A 21,677-nucleotide genomic window follows, 5' to 3' on the forward strand; every position below is an offset into this window, starting at 1 on the left:
CCATTAGTTCCCCAAGATTATACTGTTGAATCTAGACTTAAAAGCCCAGTCACTGGGTACTAGGATCCCCTTCTAGGTTTTTCTTGTTGTAACTGGTTGTGGAATCTATCATTGGATTCTAGAATTCTGGGAATGCATACAGAAGCTTCAGAGTCTGGGGAATTTAAGACATCTATTTTGAGAATTCTGTTCTATAACATGGAATCACAGGTATTAAGGCCCTTGGAGGATGAGATCATTGCCATGGAGCTGTGCTAGAACTGGACATGGAACAACAGACTGGTTCCAAATAGGAAAAGGAGTACGTCAAGGCTGTATATTGTCATCCTGGAAGAGTTGACTCATTGGAAAAGACTCTGATGCTGGGAGGGATTGGGGGCAGGAGGAGAAGGGGACAACAGAGGATGAGATGGCTGGATGGCATCACTGACTCGATGGACGTGAGTCTGAGTGAACTCCGGGAGTTGGTGATGGACAAGGAGGCCTGGCGTGCTGCGATTCATGGGGTCGCAAAGAGTCGGACACTACTGAGCGACTGAACTGAACTGTGCTAGAATTGTGAAAAAGTGTCAGAAAAGGGTTCTGAGTTGGAGTGGGAGCGGTGTGATCAGAACCATGCTCTGCTGGGATGAGCATGCTGGATGAGTAACAGAGCATGACCTGGACACAGGGCCTCTCTGTGTTTCAGTGTTAACACCTATTATTGTTGGTTAGTTGCTAAATCATGTCTGAATCTTTTGTGACCCCATGGACTATAGCCTGCCAGGCTTCTCTGTCCATGGGATTTTCCAGGCAAGAATACTGGAGTGGGTTGCCATTTCCTTCTCCAGGGGATCTTCCTGACCTAGGAATCGAACCTGCGTGTCTGCATTGGCGGGTGGGTTCTTTACCGCTGAGCCACCAGGGAAAGCCTGTGAGTGAAATTGCTCAGTCGTGTCCAACTCTTCGTGACCCCGTGGACTGTAGCCTGCCAGGCTCCTCCGAACATGGAATTTTCCAGGCAAGGATACTGGAGTGGGTTGCCATTTCCTTCTCCAATTCACACCTGTAATTGGGACTATTATGAGAACCTACATGATGGGATGTGAGGATGATTAAACGCTTTAAGCTAAATCAAGTGCTTAGAACAATGAAGAACATAGTGAGAATTCCATATTAGTCATGTTGTGTAGTGGTGGCTGATAGAGAAGGGGCTGTCAGGCCTCAGATCTGAGGGGTTGGTCATATTGAGTTTGGAATCAGAACAGTTTCCACCCTTCAGGTGGAAGGGCTTTAGGGACAGGCCCTGACAAGGGAGCTGGAGAGAATTTGATGACAGGGTTTACAAAGGTGAGGCCAGTTTGCATTGTCACTCTGGACCCAGGTGGGAATCAGCTTGGCCCAAGCAGGTTAGAAGGCCTGGAGGCCATTTCCAGGTCTGCCCAACCTGGTGACTACAGGGCACCCTTCCCTGGCACCATGCTGGGAAGTGGCACCAGGGAAAGTAGCAGCTTTCCTGGGACTCCAGCCAGAAGCTCCTGGCTGACACACTGCACTGGCAGGAATTCAGAACCCCTAAAATCCTGGCAAAGAAAGCGTATGTTGACCCTCGAGGGCATCTACCGACCACAGATTCCTCGGGAAGCTCCCTGTTTGCATGAACCATCTGCTGTCTTTAATCTGCAGCTGTTGGTTCTGCCAGGCAGCAGTAGCAGCCGCTGAAGGGGTACAACAATTTACAGTTTGCAAAGCATCTTCATATCCATGACATCACTGAATGATACACTTGCTTGATGCTTATTAACAGCCACATCTTACAACTGAGGAAATGGAGGCTCAGAGAGGGAAGTCGATTTGGGTCTAGTGGCTAGACTAAAAGGTAGATCAGAATCAGAGAACATGTGGTCTGGTTCACGCAGTAGGTAATCTTGTTTCTTTTTTTTTTGACCTTGGGGTTGATGTGGAGGTAAATCCTAACAGTTTCTTCCTGTTGCCCTCAGGGGGTGCTGTGAGATTCCCAAATTTCACCCCTTCTGCACCTCATCATTTTCTGACATTGTCCTTTCTATGGGAAAGGCTCTGTCTGAGGCTGATGCAGGGAGCCCCTGAGGGAGGGATGGAGTCTAGCCCTTCAGCTCGCTTCACAACAGACTCTTGAAAGCTGACATTGGACAAGGGTAGGGGAGCCTGGGTGGCTAGAGGGTCCAAGGCTCTTGTTTCTTTTCTTTTACAGAGAAGACTCTTTATCTTTGGGTTTTGGCAGTTTTACTATGATGTGCCAAGGTGAGATTTTCTTTGTCTTTATCTTCTGTGTTCTTCCTGATGCTTCTACAGTCTGCCTTGATTTCTGCCCCTTTTGGAAAAATTTCAGCCATTATCTTTTCCTCATTTCTTTCTCTTCTCTCCTTCTGGAACCCTAATTGTGTACACGTTCACCCATTTGGCATTGTCCCACACGTCTCTTACACACTACTCTGGATTTTCTAGAATTCTGCCCCCCGCCTCCCCATTCTCTCTGGCTGTTAATTCTACTGATCTGTCATCCAGTTCACTAACCCTGTCTTCACCTGGGTCTTCTCTGCTGTAAAATCCATCTATTCAGTTCTTAATTTCAATTGTTACAACTTTCTAGTTCTAGAATTGCCACTTGATTCTATTTCATAAATTCCAGTTTTCTACTAAAAAACTTCCTCTTATGTATTTTCTTGAACGTATTAAACTCTTCGAAGTCCATGTCTGAAAACTCCAACACCTGGCTCTCTTGTTTCTATTGTCTGTTTTATCGTTCTTGGTTTTGGGTCATTAAGTCTTATCTCCTGTAATGCTAGATAATTTTTTAATTAAATGCCCAACATTGTAGAGATAGCTTGAGCCCTGGATAATACTATCTCCTTTTAGAGAAGATTTACTTTTGCTTCTGACAGCTAAAGAAGGGACAGGCCACCTTAACCCAATCTGTTATTGCATTGACTTGGAGCTATGGTTCAGTCTTCCTGAGTCTGGTCTATATCTGTTTAACCAGTATTCCTAGAAGATAGTCCTTTGGGCTCCCAATTAAAACTGGAGGTGTTTAACAGGGCCTTTCACCTTTTTCAGCTCTAAATCCCAATTGTGACTTCCCAACTCCGTGGTCGCCATTGCCCCCTACAAACTGGAAAATGCCTTAAGGAAAAAAGTGAAATAAAATATTACTTCCCTTTTCTTCGAGATCTTGGCCCCTCAAGCCCTTACTGCCTTTACCAATTGCCTTGGTAGCTCTCCCATACCTTTGAACAGATTTCTTAAATGTTTAATCCAGCCTTTTAGTTATCCTCAGTGAGTGAGTTGGTCTGATACAGGCTAGTCTTTCTTAGCCATAAAAAAGTCTAGATGAGAATCTGAAATTAGCATTTTCAAAGCTGACTAAGTTAGCTGTGTTATGTTGAGCACTCTTTAATAACATCTAATTTAATTTTCACAGAATGCAATTAAGCATTATTATCATATCCCGATTTTATATATGAGGATTTTAAGGTACAGAAAGATTCAAGTTTCCCAAGGCCATGAGTATCAGTGGTGCTGCCAGGATTTGAAAACTGGTGTCCTGATCCCGAAGCACAAGTTCTCAACCCAGTTCAGTGCTGGGTTTGCTAAGCGCTTATTGAATGACTGAAGCACAGGGCACAGGCTTTGTAAATAAGCTCCTCTAATTAGCATGACAGCAGCGGACAGGGTGTGTTTTGTGTAAAAAAAAAAAAGCAAAAAAGCAAAATGGCTGTCTGGGGAGGCCTTACAAATAGCTGTGAAAAGAAGAGAGGTGAAAAGCAAAGGAGAAAAGGAAAGATATAAGCATCTGAATGCAGAGTTCCAAAGAATAGCAAGAAGAGATAAGAAAGCCTTCTTTAGCGATCAATGCAAAGAAATAGAGGAAAACAACAGAATGGGAAAGACTAGAGATCTCTTCAAGAAAATTAGAGATACCAAGGGAACATTTCATGCAAAGATGGGCTCGATAAAGGACAGAAATGGTCTGGACCTAACAGAAGCAGAAGATATTAAGAAGAGGTGGCAAGAATACACGGAAGAACTATACAAAAAAGATCTTCACGACCCAGATAATCATGATGATGTGATCACTAATCTAGAGCCAGACATACTGGAATGTGAAGTCAAGTGGGCCTTACAAAGCATCACTACGAACAAAGCTAGTGGAGGTGATGGAATTCCAGTTGAGCTGTTTCAAATCCTGAAAGATGATGCTGTGAAAGTGCTGCACTCAATATGCCAGCAAGTTTGGAAAACTCAGCAGTGGTCACAGGACTGAAAAAGGTCAGTTTTCATTCCAATTCCAAAGAAAAGCAATGCCAAAGAATGCTCAAACTACCGCACAATTGCACTCATCTCACATGCTAGTAAAGTAATGCTCAAAATTCTCCAAGCCAGACTTCAGCAATACATGAACCGTGAACTCCCTGATGTTCAAGCTGGTTTTAGAAAAGGCAGAGGAACCAGAGATCAAATTGCCAACATCTGCTGGATCATGGAAAAAGCAAGAGAGTTCCAGAAAAACATCTATTTCTGCTTTATTGACTATGCCAAAGCCTTTGACTGTGTGGATGACAATAAACTGTGGAAAATTCTGAAAGAGATGGGAATACCAGACCACCTGACCTGCCTCTTGAGAAATCTGTATGCAGGTCAGGAAGCAACAGTTAGAACTGGACATGGAACAACAGATTGGTTCCAAATAGGAAAAGGAGTACGTCAAGGCTGTATATTGTCACCCTGCTTATTTAACTTCTATGCAGAGTACATCATGAGAAACGCTGGGCTGGAAGAAACACAAGCTGGAATCAAGATTGCCGGGAGAAATATCAATAACCTCAGATATGCAGATAACACCACCCTTATGGCAGAAAGTGAAGAGGAACTCAAAAGCCTCTTGATGAAAGTGAAAGAGGAGAGTGAAAAAGTTGGCTTAAAGCTCAACATTCAGAAAATGGAAGATCATGGCATCTGGTCCCATCACTTCATGGGAAATAGATGGGGAAACAGTAGAAACAGTGTCAGACTTTACTTTTTGGGGCTCCAAAATCACTGCAGATGGTGACTTCAGCCATGAAATTAAAAGACGCTTACTCCTTGGAAGAAAAGTTATGACCAACCTAGATAGTATATTCAAAAGCAGAGACATTACTTCGCTGACTATATGGTTTTTCCAGTGGTCATGTATGGATGTGAGAGTTGGAGTGTGAAGAAGGCTGAGCACCGAAGAATTGATGCTTTTGAACTGTGGTGTTGGAGGAGACTCTTGAGGGTCCCTTGGACTGCAAGGAGATCCAACCAATTCATTCTGAAGAAGATCAACCCTGGGATTTCTTTGGAAGGAATGATGCTAAAGCTGAAGCTCCAGTACTTTGGCCACCTCATGCAAAGAGTTGACTCATTGGAAAAGACTCTGATGCTGGGAGAGATTGGGGGCAGGAGGAGAAGGGGACAACCCAGGATGAGATGGCTGGCTGGCATCACTGACTCAATGGACGTGAGTCTGAGTGAACTCTGGGAGATGGTGATGGACAGGGAGGCCTGGTGTGCTGCGATTCATGGGGTCGCAAAGAGTTGGACATGACTGAGCGACTGAACTGAACTGAACTGAACTAAGGAAGGTAAACTCACTTTGCTCCTTCCTTGGCTTAGTACACTCAGTTCAGTTCAGTCACTCAGTAGTGTCCAACTCTTTGCGACCCCATGAACTGCAGCACGCCTGGCCTCCCTGTCCATCACCATCTCCCAGAGTCCAACCAAACCCATGTCCATTGAGTCGGTGATGCCATCCAACCATCTCAACCTCTGTCGTCCCCTTCTCCTGCCCTCAATCTTTCCCAGCATCAGGGTCTTTTCAAATGAGTCAGCTTTTCATATCAGGTGGCCAAAAAAGTATTGGAGTTTCAGCTTCAACATCAGTCCTTCCAGTGAACACCCAGGACTGATCTCCTTTAGGATGGACTGGTTGGATCTCCTTGCAGTCCAGAGGACTCTTAAGAGTCTTCTCCAACACCACAGTTCAAAAGCATCAATTCTTCAGCGCTCAGCTTTCATTATAGTCCAACTCTGACATCCATATATGACCACTGGAAAAATCATAGCCTTGACTAGATGGACCTTTGCTCGCAAAGTAATGTCTCTACTTTTTAGCATGCTGTCTAGGTTGGTCATAACTTTCCTTCCAAGGAGTAAGCGTCTTTTAATTTCATGGCTCAGTTCAACTAAAATGAATACCTGCCCAAGAGCTGAGCTTCCAGGGGCTAATTGCCAAGGAGTGATTCTTGTCTGCTCCTAGGAGGCAGCACTAACTCTGGAAGACAGACTACTCCCAGCGTCTCCACCCTAGGCAGAGAACAGGCTAAGGGCAGATGGGTGCTGGGCTGATTCCTGAAGTTGCCTGTGCTGTGCTGTGCTTAGTTGCTCAGTCCTGTCCAACTCTTTGCAACCCTGTGGACTGTAGCCTGCCAGGCTCCTCTGACCATGGGGATTCTCCAGGCAGGAATACTGGAGTGTGTTGCCATGCCCTCCTCCAGGGGATCTTCTTCTCAACCAAGAATTGAACCCAGGTCTCCTGTATTGCAGGCAGATTCTTTACCATCTGAGCCACCAGGGAAGCTCCCTGAAGCTGCCTCCACCCTGGCTAATTGGGATCTGGGGCACACAAGGGAGGTGCTGCAGTTGTTCAGCTGTTGCAGTCCCATCTGCACTACCCATTCTGTCTGGTGGATTGTAGCCCCCCAGGTGGGGCTGTTGGATGCTGTTTTGCAGTGGGTGCTCTGGCTTCCACTGTGGGTGTCACTGGTGCTATCCACTAAATCGTTTTGGTACTCTCCCCTCTGAACACATGTTATGATTGCATTTCTTGGCCAATTTGTGATTTCCTGGCCAATGTGTGATTGTCACAATCATCACTTCTAGGATTGTGCTCAGTTGCTCAGTCGTGTCTGACTCTTTGTGGCCCCATGGATTATAGCCTGCTAGGCTCCTCTGTCCACACTATTTTTTAGTCAAGAATACTGGAGTGGGTTACCATTCCCTTCTCTATGGAGTCTTTAAATTCAGAAGCAGGATCCTCCAAGTTTGCACCATTGCTATCTCTTCAAATATCTCTTCAAACTCTCTTTCATCCTGAGTCCAGTCCTCAACCCCATTGCCTGAGCAGGAGGGAAGGTAATTGCTCTGAATCTTGAATTTTAGTGAGCACCCAAGCTGCTGAACCTGTAGAAATCACCTTGTTCAATTCCATCGTCTACACAGTGGTGACACTGAAGTTTGGAGTGAGGAAGGTCATGGAGGGAGCCTGTGGCCAAGCCAGACCAGACCCTGGCCTTTTCCTACAAAGTCAGGGCTCTGACCCCTGCTGGTCACTGTGCCTGACCCTGGTTAGGCAGCCAGACTGCCCCCTGCCTTACCTCGGCCTGGGAGACCGTGTGGACTCTATTTGGGAGTCCAGGCCATAAACGCTATTTGGGGCAGAGGCAGACACGAGGGACTGTGTCTCAGATGACCAGGGTTCTTGACTTTGGTCTGGTGGGGCAGTGTGGGCGGGCCAGGGCCCCTCTCTGGGCTTCCGCTGTCTGAATGTAAAGGGAAAGTTTGAACCAGGTGATTGTCTCTGAATCCGTCCTCCTGCTGTTAGTGGTTTGTGAGGGTGGGCATGAAACCTATTCAGAAATTACTGCCAACATATTAAAAGATCTCAAAAAATGGTGTATCCATCTGAAATATGGCTATTCTTTGCTTTGGGATGTGATTAAGTCATTCCCGCTACCCTGCCCTGCAGAAGTAACCTGCTGCTTGACTGCTTGATTCGGGGGTGGGCTTGGCAGGGGTTCTAATTTTGGAGGAGGGGTACTCACATTGAATAACCACTCTGTGCGAAGCCTTTTCCCAGCACTAACATGTTTAATCGTTACTATGACCCTGTGGGGCTTCCCTGGTGGCTCAGATTGTAAAGAATCAGCCCGAAATACAGGGTTCAAGCCCTGAGTTGGGAAGGACCCTTGGAGAAGGGAGTGGCAGCCCACTCCAGTGTTTTATCCTGGAGAATTCCACGGACGGAGGAGCCTGGTGGGCTACAGTCCATGGGGTCACTAAGAGTTGGACACGACTGAGCGACTAAGCGACTAACACTACCGTGTCCCTGTGAGCTGTTGCAGTCCTGAACCCAGTTCACCCAGTGAGAAACTGAGGCTGGGAGAGGAGAAGAACATGGTTTACTCAGTTGTAACAGGTAAAACTGGGACTCGAGCGCAGCTCTGTCAGGTTGAAAGTCATGTTGTTTTGCTACAGCAGACTTTCTGCTTACTGGAAGGTATAGAGGTGTTTGATTACTTTAAAAATTAGCAATTGATTATTACTATCCAGCCAACAAGCTTGGGGCCTAAGGAGGGTGGTCCTCTGTTGGGTGGATGCAGAGCTCCTAGGGCGGGGGGTTCTGTCTGAAACCCCTTCAGGTCAGCCTGCCCCACCCAGTCCCTGAATCTGGGATGTCTGTGTTGTTCTAGAGCAGTTGCTTAACTGGGGGCAGCTGCCAGGTCTCCTGGTCCCAGGTTCCTGCTGCAAGGGCCCCAGAGCTTCCGGGAGAGGGTGAGGGGGCTGGGGCTTTGGTCGAAGCAGCAGGCGCTGGACCACGCCCGCTGTCCTCCATGTGAAACCAAGTGCCTCATTTGCTCAGTCTGAATCCCTCACTGTGAACCCTTCTGTTTCCCTGAGCTTGGGCCCTTCTGTTCCCCTTCAATTCCAGGAAGTCTGGGCCAACCCCCTCCCCTGGCCTCCCCACTGTCCCCCTCCATCCCACCTCCATCCTCAGGGAACCTCCCACATCACCATTACTCATTGCCGGCTTATTCACTACCCTGAAAATTCTCAGCTTCTGCCAACTGAAATCTGCCTCCTGGGAGCCCCCAAAGCTGTCACCACCCCCACCCTAGCCAATCCTAGAGCTCCCATACACCCTGTCCAGGCAATAGACTCATGTGTGCATGGACACACACACACACACACACACACACACACAAACACAGAGGCTCACACTGATTCTCTGGAGAATGGAGAGAATGAAGTCTGGAGGTGTGGCTTCCCAGCTCCTGTGTCAGACACCTGCGGCCCTTGATCCTCATCCCTGAGTGCTTGTGCACACATATACACACATGCATCATATGTGTACACTCAGTGGCTGGATATACCCAGAAACACACACACAGGTGCATTACACACTGAGAGCTGAAGCACAGGCCAGCACATAGCCAGCCAGCCAGCCACTCTCCTTTGCCTGCCTATCTGGTGAGAGGAAGCTGCTGCCCAGCAGAGGCACCTCTGGAGACCTGTCTGCCCGGAACACGGAGATGGACGGCAGACTGTCTGCAGAGGACTGCCCTTCCTGCCCACCTCCTTCCAAGGCTTTGGGATGTACGCTTGCTCCTCCAGTGCACATCCCTGAGGGGCTTTGGCATCCTTTGCACAACTGCCTCACCCTGCACTCCCCTAGTGCCTTGGCTCCTCCTCTGCAATTCCCAATTCCTCCCTTCCGCCCCAGCCACCCTTCCCCTCATCACCCTTGTCATCTCCCTGAAACCCTTTCACCTCTCAGAAACCCAGCCATCCCACTCTTGACTAAGCTGTGTTGCTACCACTATAGAAACACCCGTACAGCGCTGCTACGTGCCAAACACTGGTTTAAGTCTTTATATTGTTGTTGCTGTACAGTTGCCCAGTCATGTCCAGCTCTTTGCAGCCCCCTGGACTGCAGCATGCCAAGCCTTTTACATCATTAACTCATTTAAGCCCTGTGACAACCTTATGCTAAGTCACTTCAGTCATGTCCGACTCTGTGCGACCCCATAGACGGCAGCCCACCAGGCTCCCCTGTCCCTGGGATTCTCCCGGCAAGAACACTGGAGTGGGTTGCCATTTCCTTCTCCTATGACAACCCTATAGATAGATGCTATTGCCATCTTCAGCTTTGGATGGGGACAAAGAAGCTCAGAGGGGTTGAGTCACTTGCCCAAGGTCACAGACATGATGATAATAAGTGGCAGTGCTGGGACTCAAACCTAGGCTGTGTGGGGCTTCTCTGGTGGCTCAGTGGTAAAGAATCTGCTTGCCACTGCAGGAGAAACAGGTTTGAGCCCTGATCCAGGAAGATCCCACATGCCCCAGAGCAGCCAAGCCCATGCGCCAGCTATTGAGCTCCAGAGCCCACACCAAAACTACTGGGCTCCACAAGAGAGGCTGCAGCAAGGAGAAGCCTGCACATTGCACCTAGAGAAAGCCTGCACAGCAAGGCCGACCCAGCACAGCCAGAAATAATGAATAAAATTACATCAAAGAAATCTTAGGCTGTGTGTTTTCTATACCTCTGCTCCTCACCATGACTGCACAGCCTCCAGCTGTAACTGTGCTCTGATCTGAGGCCATCCTGGAGCTCTGCTTCTCCATGAGCTTCTTGTCTCTGCTTCTCTCTGCATCCACCCGAGAACCCACACTGCCTCACTTCACTTACCCTCTTGCAGTTTACCGTGTCTTGCAACTTGGTCCTTTGTCCTTCTGTCAAAGCTGCCAGAGATGCCTCAACTCTGCATGGGTCCAGCTTTCTGCCTCCTCCACATTTGTGCCCAAACTGCGAAGCTTCGTAGGTGAAAAGAAAATCAGCTCCTAGGCAGCAGGGCCTTTGTGCATCCCTGCCTTTGGTTTGACTCTGGCAGCCCTCAAGGCTCCCAGGGGTGACATCCCCTTCCTCGTCAGTGTCCATCACCCCCTCGCCACGCCTGCATCTCCTCTTGGAGGCACTCAAGCCTCTCCCTCTTGAAACCTAACAAAGCCCCCATCTCCCCCACATCTGCCTCCATTTAACCTCGCCCCCCCTTCTTGAGAGCACTGGCTACACCCCCACTTTACCTCCTTCTCAAAGATCAATCCACTCCCATATGGCTTCTGTGCCACCACCCTTGACTGCTGGCTCCAAGGCCACCAGCTGCCTCCTCGTTGCTGAATCCAGTGAAGATTGTTCGTGACCTCTCCACAGCTCTGGACCCGCTGAACCCTCCTCCCTGGAAACATTCTCCTCCTCTTGGAAACAGGCCTCTTAAACTTCATCCTCTCCCACAAAGCCTAGACTGACAGCCAGAGACCCAGCTTCATCTTTGCTCCTCCTCCCTGGATTGTCCTCCACACAGTCCCCTCTTGTCCAACACCAGCCCTGCGGGTGCTTCCCTCCAGGGGTCTCTAGAGCCCATCTCTTCCTCTCTAGTCTCACTGCTACCCCATGCAGCTCTCTGCCCCCTCCGACTCCCGAGGGAACCCCTCCTGGGCTTTCCCAGCCGTGGCTCCCTCTAGGCCACCCTCTTGATTTTGCTGGAGTGGAGCTGAACTCACCAGCTGTGGTCGGGTGACCACGCTGCTTCTGTTGCTTTACCTGGCTGACTCCAGTTCAGAGCGCATCTGGGACGTCACTTCCTCCAGGAAGCCTTCCTTTGCCTCGGTGATGGGGAGCTCCTGTGTCCAGGTCCACATTCCCCCACTGGTCTACCTTGAGGATCAGAGTTATATCCTCCTTCTTCACTGCCACATCCCCCTGGTCTCCCCAGGTGCCCAGGGAATGTTGGTTAAACACATGGTTAAGGTCAGAGGGACCACTGTCACCTGCCTTTGGAGGTTGCTCTGTGCCCACTTCTCCCTGATTCCCTCCTTACTTTCTTGAGAGGGTGCGGTGGGCAGTGGGGTGGGGACTGGAGGTGGACTCTAGGGCAGATTCTTACTGAGTAAAGAGTAGGAGGGGTTAGGGTAGAGCAGAGGGGCCCAAGGCAGCCACTCCATGCTGTGCGTCCCCTTCTCCTGTCTCCCCTCTCTGAGGTTCTCATCTCTTTTCAGAGGACTGCGCTCAAGGCACAGGTCCTTGCCCTCTTGTCTGCTGCTACTCAATTCCTCTGGGGTTTAGGACTGGATGGAATACCCCCTCTAGTTCTAAAGCTACCCTCCTCATCTCCCCTCTCCTGCCCTCCTCTTGCCTTCTCTCCAGCCTCCCCCAACACCTGTAGCTCGCACTTGACTGAGCCAGTTCAGTGAACACCTCTTGGTTGGTTCTGCCTGGGGCCCCTCAAGGGAGGAAGGATCCTTAGAGAGCAGGGCAGCCACAGGGCGCCCACTTGATGGGGCTGGGTAGGGCAGTGGCCGCTGGTCCCCCTCACTCACCTGGTTGACTGCTTGCAAATCCCGGGCTTAGCGGGTGGGCGGGGGAAGGAGGGCGCCAGGAAGCAGCCCCCAGGGACTGGGAGGGGCCAGTGGCAGGCTGCGGGCTGCGCAGGTTCTGAGCGCCCCTCTCAGCGACGTGGCGGCTCCTCTGCTCCCTTTGAGCCCCCACGGATCGTCATTCGCACCAAGTCTCCTCTCCTCTCTGGCTCCAGCTCTGCGCCGCCCTTCTCCCTTCCCGGTTTCTAGGTTTCACGCTTTTCAAGCGCCTGGCAGTGAACTCCCAGCCGCCCACACGCTCCCCAGTCCGGACTTCTGGAGTCTGAGTTCGGGATGGATACCTTGCCGTTCACTCCGGAGTGAGGGGTGTAGGTCGCACTGACTCTGTCTTCAGTCTGCGGGAGATTCCCCACCCTGGGCGGGGGAGGAGGGTGGAACTGTGGGAGCAGGAAGATTTTTCCAGACATGAGTCTTATTTTCAGCACCCTTTCTCCAATCACCCTCCACCAATCCTGCACCATAGAAAGAGGTGTGGTCATGAGCCCCTTATACAGCTCCTAGTGGGATTTGTAAGGGTTTCCTAGAGGGTGGAGGAGGGAGTGGGAGGAGGGAATGCTGGGCACCAACGCCTCCCGGCTGGACTGTGTTGGAAAGGACTGTGGGAGTCTGAGGTGCTGATTTTCCAGGATCTGGGGAGTTCAGCTAGAGGAGCATCTCCACCCCCCTCTTCATTCATTCACTTATCCATTCATAAATCCGCCCTGTTGTGAATCACCTGCCACACAACCTTCCTCCTGATAGTGGTCTGGGAGGGACCACTCCCCTTCCATATGAGGATGAAGAAACTGTGGCCCCAGGCTCAGTCTCTGGTTCACCCCCTCTGCCCCTCACCCAGTGAGGAGGTGTGCAGAACCAGGATGTGAGTCTTATCACAGGCACAGACTCCAGTCCTCCGGGTTGACCCAGTGGGGATGTGACTTCCAGGGGGCTCCCTGGACCCAGCACCCCCCACCTTTTGTTATATTCTCAGCACTCAGTCCGAGACTGGCCAGCACAGCCACAGCTGAGGTCAGAGTGAGGCTACTGGACAGAACTAATTTCATTTATTGAATAGACTGCTGAAAGAGCTGGGTCCAAAGACCTGTCTCTGTCCCCTCACTCCCATGCTGAATGGAGGGTTCTGGATCTGCTCAGAGGGGAGGGGGCACTTTCCCCTCACACTGCCCAGCACACCATCCCTGCCTGCTAGGCCCAACCTCACCTCCTTCCGAAGCATGCATGGGGAGAAGGCAGTGACTCGCATGGCCTCTCCCAGTGACCAGGCTGAGGAGGTGGGGGAGGTCAGGGGTGGGGAGTGGGTAGAGATGTAGCTGGGAAGGAGGTATGCAGACACTCACCTGGACTGGAGGGAAGGGAGGACTCAGGAAGCCCCTGGCAGGGAGAGAGAAGAAACAAGCCCAGGCCTGGAGAATTCCCAGACTTCAAGGGTCCTTTGAGCCCCCACACAGTACTTCCTCAAAGGACGTAGCTCTGCCTTTTCATGTGTTCATTTCTTAATTTATTGCACTCTGATCCCCGGCACTGCTCTGGCAGGCATCTGGGATACCATAGGCCAGCGTAGGGGATATATAGCTGGGAAGGGTTGATGGTGGGCAAGGTGGGGACCACAATCCCCATGGCTCAGGTCCCCCTTCCCCACTTCTACCCTATCCACCCCTGCACATCTCTTTGGGGCGCTGCTGGTGAAGACTAAAGATGGACCAGAGGGAGGTTTTCCTTATTGATCAAGGAAACCAGACCTGATTTATTGTTCATGATGATGATGTTGAGGGGAAGGAGAAGGGGCAGGGAGCAGGCAGGAGGGACATGAAAAGGGGGGAAATGGAAGGAGGGGACTGTTGACTTCCCTTGGGCTGGAGGAACCAAACACTCCCTAGCCCACCAGCATTTGGGCAACTGATTCTATCCATGGAGCTCTATCCCACTGTGGTCAGAGCATTGATCCCTGGGGCCTGTGCAGAGAGTAGTAGCAAAGGGTAGCGCTTTGGGCAGGTAGAGAGAAGGAGCCTGAATGCGAGGCCTGGCTCCACAGTCTCTCACTGTGGGACTCGATTCCTTTTCCTGCAGAGCCTCAACTTTTCCATCTGTACAATTGGATGGTCTTTCCTACTTTTGGTGTGATTTTCCAACATCCACGGGGAACTTTCCATGTGTTGGCTGTCAGCTCCCTACTTTCATGAAGTGGGGAAATAGAGGCCACTCAGAGTGCTGTGGGCTGTGATGGAGCACAGAGAATCAGGGGAGGCTTCCAAGAGGAGGTGTCATCTGCAGTGATCCTCGGAGAATGAGACTCCTCATAGCTTGTCTTCTGCTCACCAACCAGGACAGGAGCCACATGGAGCAGAAGTCTGCACAGAGGTCACCTTGAGGGCACAGGCATGTGAGGAGCAGTGAGGAGGGAGGAGCAGTGAGGAGGGAGGAGCAGTGAGGAGGGAGGAGCAGTGTTTTCTGCACAGTCGCACACTGGTCAGGTCTGCCTGGCCCCAAACCCTATGAATACATGGAGCCTGAAGTGGCTTTCCAGGGATAGCCTAGGGAATTGTTTCTCCATCAAACTGAAGCCATTTAACATTTACAGAGAAGGCAATGGCAACCCATTCCAGTACTCTTGCCTGGAAACTCCCATGGGCGGAGGAGCCTGGTAGGCTGCAGTCAATGGGGCTAGGAGTCAGACATGATTGAGCAACTTTACTTTCACTTCTCACTTTCCTGCATTGGAGAAGGAAATGGCAATCACTCCAGTGTTCTTGCCTGGAGAATCCCAGGGACGGCGGAGCCTGGTGGGCTGCCGTCTATGGGGTCGCACAGAGTCGGACACGACTGAAGTGACTTAGCAGCAGTAGCAGCAGCAACATTTATTGAGCATTTACTGTCTATGCTTATGCTAACTGGAGAAGGGCAATAGGCAGTAGGTTTACACAAAATTAGTAATTGTTTTGTGAAAAAGGAGATTTCAACCTGCCTGAAGCATATCGAGAGAGGGAGACAGAGGCTGGTGGAAGAGGACGTGGAGGGCACTGTGGTCGAGGGACACTTGGAAGGGGGCCTTCAGAGGTGGAGATTTGATAGGCAAAGAGGCATGAGTAGGGGGCATCCAGAACACAGGCCAGGGCCTGGCAGTGCCAGGGCTTGGCAGCTTGGATGCATTTAGGTTGCTCAGGAGCAGTGAGAGGGTGGGGAGGAGAGGAAGGCTTGGAGGTCTTATCTGCAGTCAGATCTTGAAAAGCCTTAAACAGTGGAGTCAGACCCCAGGAGTCTCAGCACAGGGGTCAGCTCAGGAGCTGCCTCCTCCTGAAGCCTCCAGGCCTTGCCTCCTGGGCCCCTGTCAAGGCAGTGGCCATTTCGTTTTTCCAGGCTCTGCCCCTTGTCTGGTTCACGGCTGCTCGGGGCCTGTCCCTGAGGAGTGGTTCAGAGCTTCTGATATTCAGAAAAGTCTGGTCCGGCCCCTCCATCCAGCCAGTGAATTCTTGAGGCCCAGGGCCAGGCCTTTGGGACTGAGCGCTCAGAACCCGGCTGTGGTTCCTGAGGGCTTGTAGCTCACTTCCCTGGCCAGGCTGGAGCAAGGGACTGGGGCATCACTGGGCCCCACATTCCAGAGAAGCCAGTCAGTAGATCAGAAAGGGAAGAAAGCTGAGCTGCCGTTCAGAGAGAAGATCCAGGTCAAGAGCCTTCTGAAACTAGAGACACCTTGGTCCCAGCCCCGCCCATCACAGGAATCCATTTCCAATGGCTTTTGCGGATGCAGGTCTGGCGTCTCCAGGAGCTGGTTCTTCTCAGGTTCGGATCCAGTCTCTGAGACTGGGGGAGCAGGGGGAAGAGAGTGCAGGGCAGGGGGCAACCCCTCAGCCCCTGCCTCAGCCCTCCCCAGTCCCCCGGCCCCCAGGCTTCAGCTTCTCCAGGGTTCTGCTCACGGTGGACAGGCTGCTACGGGCTCCTGTGGGAGAAACCAGGACAGGGTGGCTGAGTGGACAGATCCTGGGTCAGAGCCTCCCAGGGGGACCTGGGGTCAGAGGGGATAAAATGGGGAGGGAGGGAGTCTTGAAGGGCAGCCTGGTTTAAAGAGACATGGATGGCCAGAGTGGCCCTTCAACAGGACAGCAACATGGTGTGGGAGTTAGAGGCAGGACTGGGGGCTGACGCCTGGTTTCTGGCCCCATCACTTCCCAGTTGAGTCTCATAACCTCCCTGGGTCTCAGTCAGTTCAGTTCAGTTGCTCAGTCATGTCAGACTCTTTGCGACCCCATGGACTGCAGCACGCCAGGCTTCCCTGTCCATCACCAACTCCTGGAGCTTGCTCAAACTCATGGCCATCGAGTCAGTGATGCCATCCAGCCATCTTATCCTCTGTTGTCCCCTTCTCCTCCCGCCTTCAATCTTTCCCAGCATCAGGGTCTTTCCAATGAGTCAGTTCTTTGCATCAGGTGGCCAAAGGATTGGAGTTTCAGCTTCGACATCAGTCTTTCCAATGAATATTCAGGACTGATTTCCTTTAGAATGGACTGGTTAGATCTTCTTGCAGTCCAAGGGATTATCAAGAGTTTTCTCCAATACCACAGTTCAAAAGTATCAATTCTTCGGCACTCAGCTTTCTTTATAGTCCAACTCTCACATCCATACATGACCACTGGAAAAAACAGCTTTGACTAGATGAACCTTTGTCAGCAAAGTAATGTCTCTGGCTTTTTAATATGCTGGCTAGGTTGGTCATAACTTTTCTTCCAAGGAGTAAGTGTCTTTTAATTTCATGGCTGCAGTCACCATCTGCAGTGATTTTGGAGCCCCCAAAAATAAAGTCTCTCACTGTTTCCATTGTTTTGCAGTCTATTTGCCATGAAGTGATGGGACCGGGTGCCATGATCTTAGTTTTTTGAATGTTGAGCTTTAAGCCAACTTTTTCACTCTCCTCTTTCACTTTTATCAGGAGGCTCTTTAGCTCTTCTTTGCTTTCTGCCATAAGGGTGGTATCATCTGCATATCTGAGGTTATTGATATTTCTCCCGGCAATCTTGATTCCAGTTTGCTGCTTCATCCAGCCAGGCATTTTGCATGAGGTATTCTGCATATAAGTTAAATAAGCAGAGTGACAATATACAGCCTTGATGTACTCCTTTCACAATTTGGAACCAGTCTGTTGTTCCATGTCCAGTTCTAACTGTTGCTTCTTGACCTGCATACAGATATCTCAGGAGGCAAGGTAAGGTGGTCTGGTATTCCCATCTCGTTAAGAGTTTTCCACAGTTTGTTGTGATCCACACAGTCATAGTCTTTGGCATAGTCAGTAAAGCAGAAGTAGATGTTTTTGTGGAACTTTCTTGCTTTTTCAATGATCCAACAGATGTTGGCAATTTGGGCCTCAGTTGCCCCGTTATATAAAGTGGGGCTAATTATAGTACCTGCCTCATATGGCTGTTCTGAGAATGAAACAAATCAACGTATGGAGAGTGCCTGGAACAGTGTCTGGGATGGAACCTTTTGCTGAGTGCTCAGCATCCCACCATGGGCGGCAGACACTGGGGGCAGGGGCACCTTTGAGAAACTCTTGCCCTGGAATTTTCCAGTGTGGCGGGATGGAGGAGGAAGGAAATGCCCAGTTTCAGGTACCAGCTCTGAGAGTGGGATTCCACTATGGGAGAGGAGAGTGAGAAAATAACTGGGCATTGGGCTGGGGGAGGGAGGGCAGTGTGGTGCTATACTGGGCCTGACAGAGAAACCTTGGGGACCAGAGGGCCTGAGCTCTGCTGGGAGCAAGACGCGTTTTGACTAAGCTCGTGGAAGAGCTATGCAACACTTCTGGCTTCCTGTGACTGGGGAAGCCCTCTTCGCACTTCCGTCAAGGTGGCTTCTCTGGGCTGTGTACCCAGAGGGGAAGATGGAAGATAGACTCCGGAATTTCTGGAACTTACCCTCTTTATTTCCATTGGCACTGGCTCTTCCCTCCCCATGGTCTGCCCCTGGCTGGGGGTGGATTCTCAGGCTCCCTGTAGGATGAGAGCACCACAAGCCCTGTGGTTACTGAGCCATTCTCAGATCAAGTCCAGCTATGGGAAGGGAAGTCCTTCCGGCTCTCTACTCCCCATCCTGGCTGCTGTCTGTGCTCCTCTACTTCCTTTACGTCTCCCACATGATCTGCGCAGATTTGGGGAGGGGAACAAAGGTGGAAGAAATGGGCCCTTGAAGGAGAAGACAGCAGATATTTAAGGAGGTGGGGGTCCTGGGGAGAACTGGGGATGAATGTATAGGGCCGATGGAGATGGGAGCACCTATGTGGGGAGCTGAGATGAGGTGAGGAGCTGTCCAGGGTCCTGAGGTCTCAGGGGAGCTAGAGGATCTTTATGGAAGCTCAGGGATGAAGTAGGGTTATCTGGAGATCTTGGAGGCTTTGGGGAAGAAGAAAAACTGATCAGGGGAAGTGGGGGTTCTAGGTGCTCTGAGCTGGTTCAGGGACTTAGTGGAAGGCTGAAGTCTGTGTGCAGTCACAGCAATGCCTACGCAACACACACATGCACACACACACACATCTCTAACACATGCAGCCAGTACAGTCACACATGTGGGCTTGGCTGCACTGCACAGGGGGCTGCAGACTTACACACAGAGGGTCCAGGCAGTTCTTGGCAGCAGTGGGGATGGGGGAGAGGACTCACCTATTGTGGGCAGGATGTGGTCCAGGTTGAAACGAGACTTCAGGAAAGGGTAGGCCAAGATGAGGAGCCCTAAGAAGAGAGACATGGAGGGGTTCCATGGTGAGGAGGGAGCCTGTTTAGGGCGAGCTGTATGAAGCTGGGGCTGTGAGTCTGGGGCTGGGCTATGGGTGTGTGTGGGAGCAGCATGAGTGGGCAGGGTTGGGACTATGGGTGTGTGAATGTAGCCTGTGAGTGTGTGTGCTGGTGGCGGGCATTCCCCAACACCCAGCCCCAGGAGGGGGTGCGGAGCAGTGCATTTCGGGGAAGGGGTTACTGGCTGTGAAGGCCCAGGCTCCTGGCTCCACCCTGCCCAGGCGATGGCAGGTTGGTTTCTTCCTTCCTCCGCAGCTGGAAATGGGCCCATTGGCACCCCCAGCTCTGACTCCCCACCCTCACCTAGGGCTCCCAAGGGCAGGACTGGAGGCCCCTCAGTGAGCTGGGGAGGGGGTAGTGGAAGAATGGGTCCTGCTCCGTCACTCCCAAGGGTTTGGCCCCTGGCCTGAGTTCACAGGTGCAGATACCAGAGCCCACTGACCTGGTGCTTCTGGTTCTGCCCATGCCCAGGATGGTGGAGGGGATGCGGGATGTACCTGGCACCACTGTGGGGATATCAGTGGGCCTGGTCTGGACAGACAGACAAATGCCTGGATAGACAGATCTGCTATGGCAGCATTCCAGGAAAGAAAAGGAAACCGTTTGTCTGAGCTGGATCCTGTCGGGGCTCCAGGTGGGTCCCACAGAGAACTCTGTCCTTTTCTACCCAGCCCCCACCAGCTCAAGCTTATGAGTCCTAACGCTAAGTCAAGAGCCCAGGGCTTGGGACTGGGGAGCCGGAGCGGGAGTGGCCGGAGAGCAGGGTTCACCAGCTCCTGCTTCCTCACCCCTGCAGTGTGCTATGGGAATCTCACCCCAGCCTCCCTCTCCCTCCCTGTACCCCTGATGGCTGCCTTGCTCACACCTCCAACTTCTATCCTCCCCAACCGATTCCTGATGACCCACCTCTTCCCTCCATTTCTTGTTCACCTGGCCGTGGTCCCCTCTCCCCACCCCCCACCCCAGCTCCCTCTCTGAGCCCAGCACCTTCTCACCCAGACCAGCAGCGCCAATAAAGATCCCGCCCACAGCAGCTGCAGCTTTGGAGATGGAGACGCCGATGATGATGCTGCCGGCCACCAGGCCAAGGGCCACGCAGGCCAGCTGCAGGCAGCGGAAGTCTCTGCTGCTGATGGGGATGTCCATGCAGGCCTACCCAGGGCACTGCCTCTACCAGTGGAGCCTGTCCCTGAAACAGCTCTGGAGGTCTTGGTCCTCTTGGATGTCTCCTTGCTAGAGCTTCACCTTCAGGAAGAGAGTCTCTGGGCAGTAAGATTCTGGGCTGCTAACCTTTGGGTTTATATGCAACCCTATCCCACCACAGTCTCTGGGGCCCCACCTTGAGCGAGGATCTCTCTCAGGTCACTCCAGCTTACTCTTCCTTCCCTATATGCCCCTGAAGCTGGAAGCCACTCCCAGGATGCCTGCCTGACCACATCTGGCCTTAGCTGCCAGAGCTCTGGAGAGCTGGGCCTGTGTCCCGGGGCAGTCTGAGTTCCCCTGCCCAGGACATCCTGCCCCAGGTCCCTGGAGCCTGCTCGGCTGCCACTGAGCTTCAGCCTATTAAAGTTTAAAGCAATGGTTGCAAGGGGGAGGGGGTCTAGAGGACCAGGCTTCCTCAGAGACGTAGGCAGCAGGAGGTGCTGAGTTATTCATGAGGTTGCAATGTGAGTTGCTGCCCACAGGCTCCTGAGGGCAGTCAGCCCAGGTTCCACTGTGGGTCCTGGAAGGGGCCGGATGAGCCGCTGGCTTCATATGGGGCTCGGCAGCCATATGAAGGTCTCCTGGCCGCATGCTCAGGACCCACCCTGCTGCTCCTTTGGCTGGAGGTGAACCCAAGGCCCCTGCTTGGGGACTTGGAGACGGGGACCTGGAAGGAGACCTGGATGAGGCTCAAGAGACAGACAGGAACTGCGACAGGGCCAGGAGGAGGAGGGGGGAGGGTCCTTCCATGTCCACTCTTTACCCCCACCTTGGCCCTCTCTGGGCCCCAGGCAGGGTGAGGACGGTCTCTTCTCCTCAAGTAGGTTCCCTTTTAGTTGCAGAGGGCTGAGAAGGGGAGCCCCTCCAGCTCCCCTTGGGGTCCTTGGTGGGGAGGCTAACAGGAAGGAGCAGTGGTGGGGGCAGGGTGGGAGGACACACGCAGGCTAGGGGCCAGGGTTGGGAGGAGGGGTTGGCAGGGGCCTGGTTATCAGCAGCTGGGATCTGGAGATTGGCACGAGGCTGGCGCCTCCTGACCTCCAGGCTGAGCTCTGTCCAGACTGTCTGACCTACTTGCAGGATCTACCAAGTGAAGATCGGGCAGCGGTAACCCACCCCAGCCCGGCCCAGCCCTGTCCCGTACCCTGGGCCAGCCCTCAGCATTAGCTGCATTCTCTGGCCCTTTATGGATCACCACAGCTCCCGGGGGCCCATCACCAGCCCCAGTGGCCTCTCTTTCGATCGCCTGTCTCTCCCCTCCATGTCTACCAGCTGACCACACCCAAGGTCTCTGGCCTCCTCCTGCCTCCACAGCCCCTGTCAGCCTTCTCCTCTGTGGCCCTTCTGCTGAGTGTATGCATGGCTCCGGCCGCCTGGAGAGCCCTCATCCTGCAGGACCCTGCTTGGGCAGCCCCAGCTCTGAGGAGCCATTCCTGACGGCAGCTGGGT

General features: G+C 52.0%; 1 protein-coding gene across 1 annotated transcript; it reads right to left on the reverse strand.

Moving 5' to 3' along the window:
* KNCN (kinocilin) lies at window positions 16,107–20,174 on the reverse strand. The gene is made up of 3 exons (XM_005678503.1): window positions 20,024–20,174; window positions 18,156–18,230; window positions 16,107–16,186 (listed from the first exon to the last, which is right to left on the reverse strand). Exons 1-3 carry the CDS (start codon window positions 20,172–20,174, stop codon window positions 16,107–16,109), a joined length of 306 nt encoding a protein of 101 aa, XP_005678560.1.

The sequence above is a fragment of the Capra hircus genome, chromosome 3 (assembly GCF_001704415.2).
Source record: "Capra hircus breed San Clemente chromosome 3, ASM170441v1, whole genome shotgun sequence".
Classification (NCBI taxonomy): Eukaryota; Metazoa; Chordata; class Mammalia; order Artiodactyla; family Bovidae; genus Capra; species Capra hircus.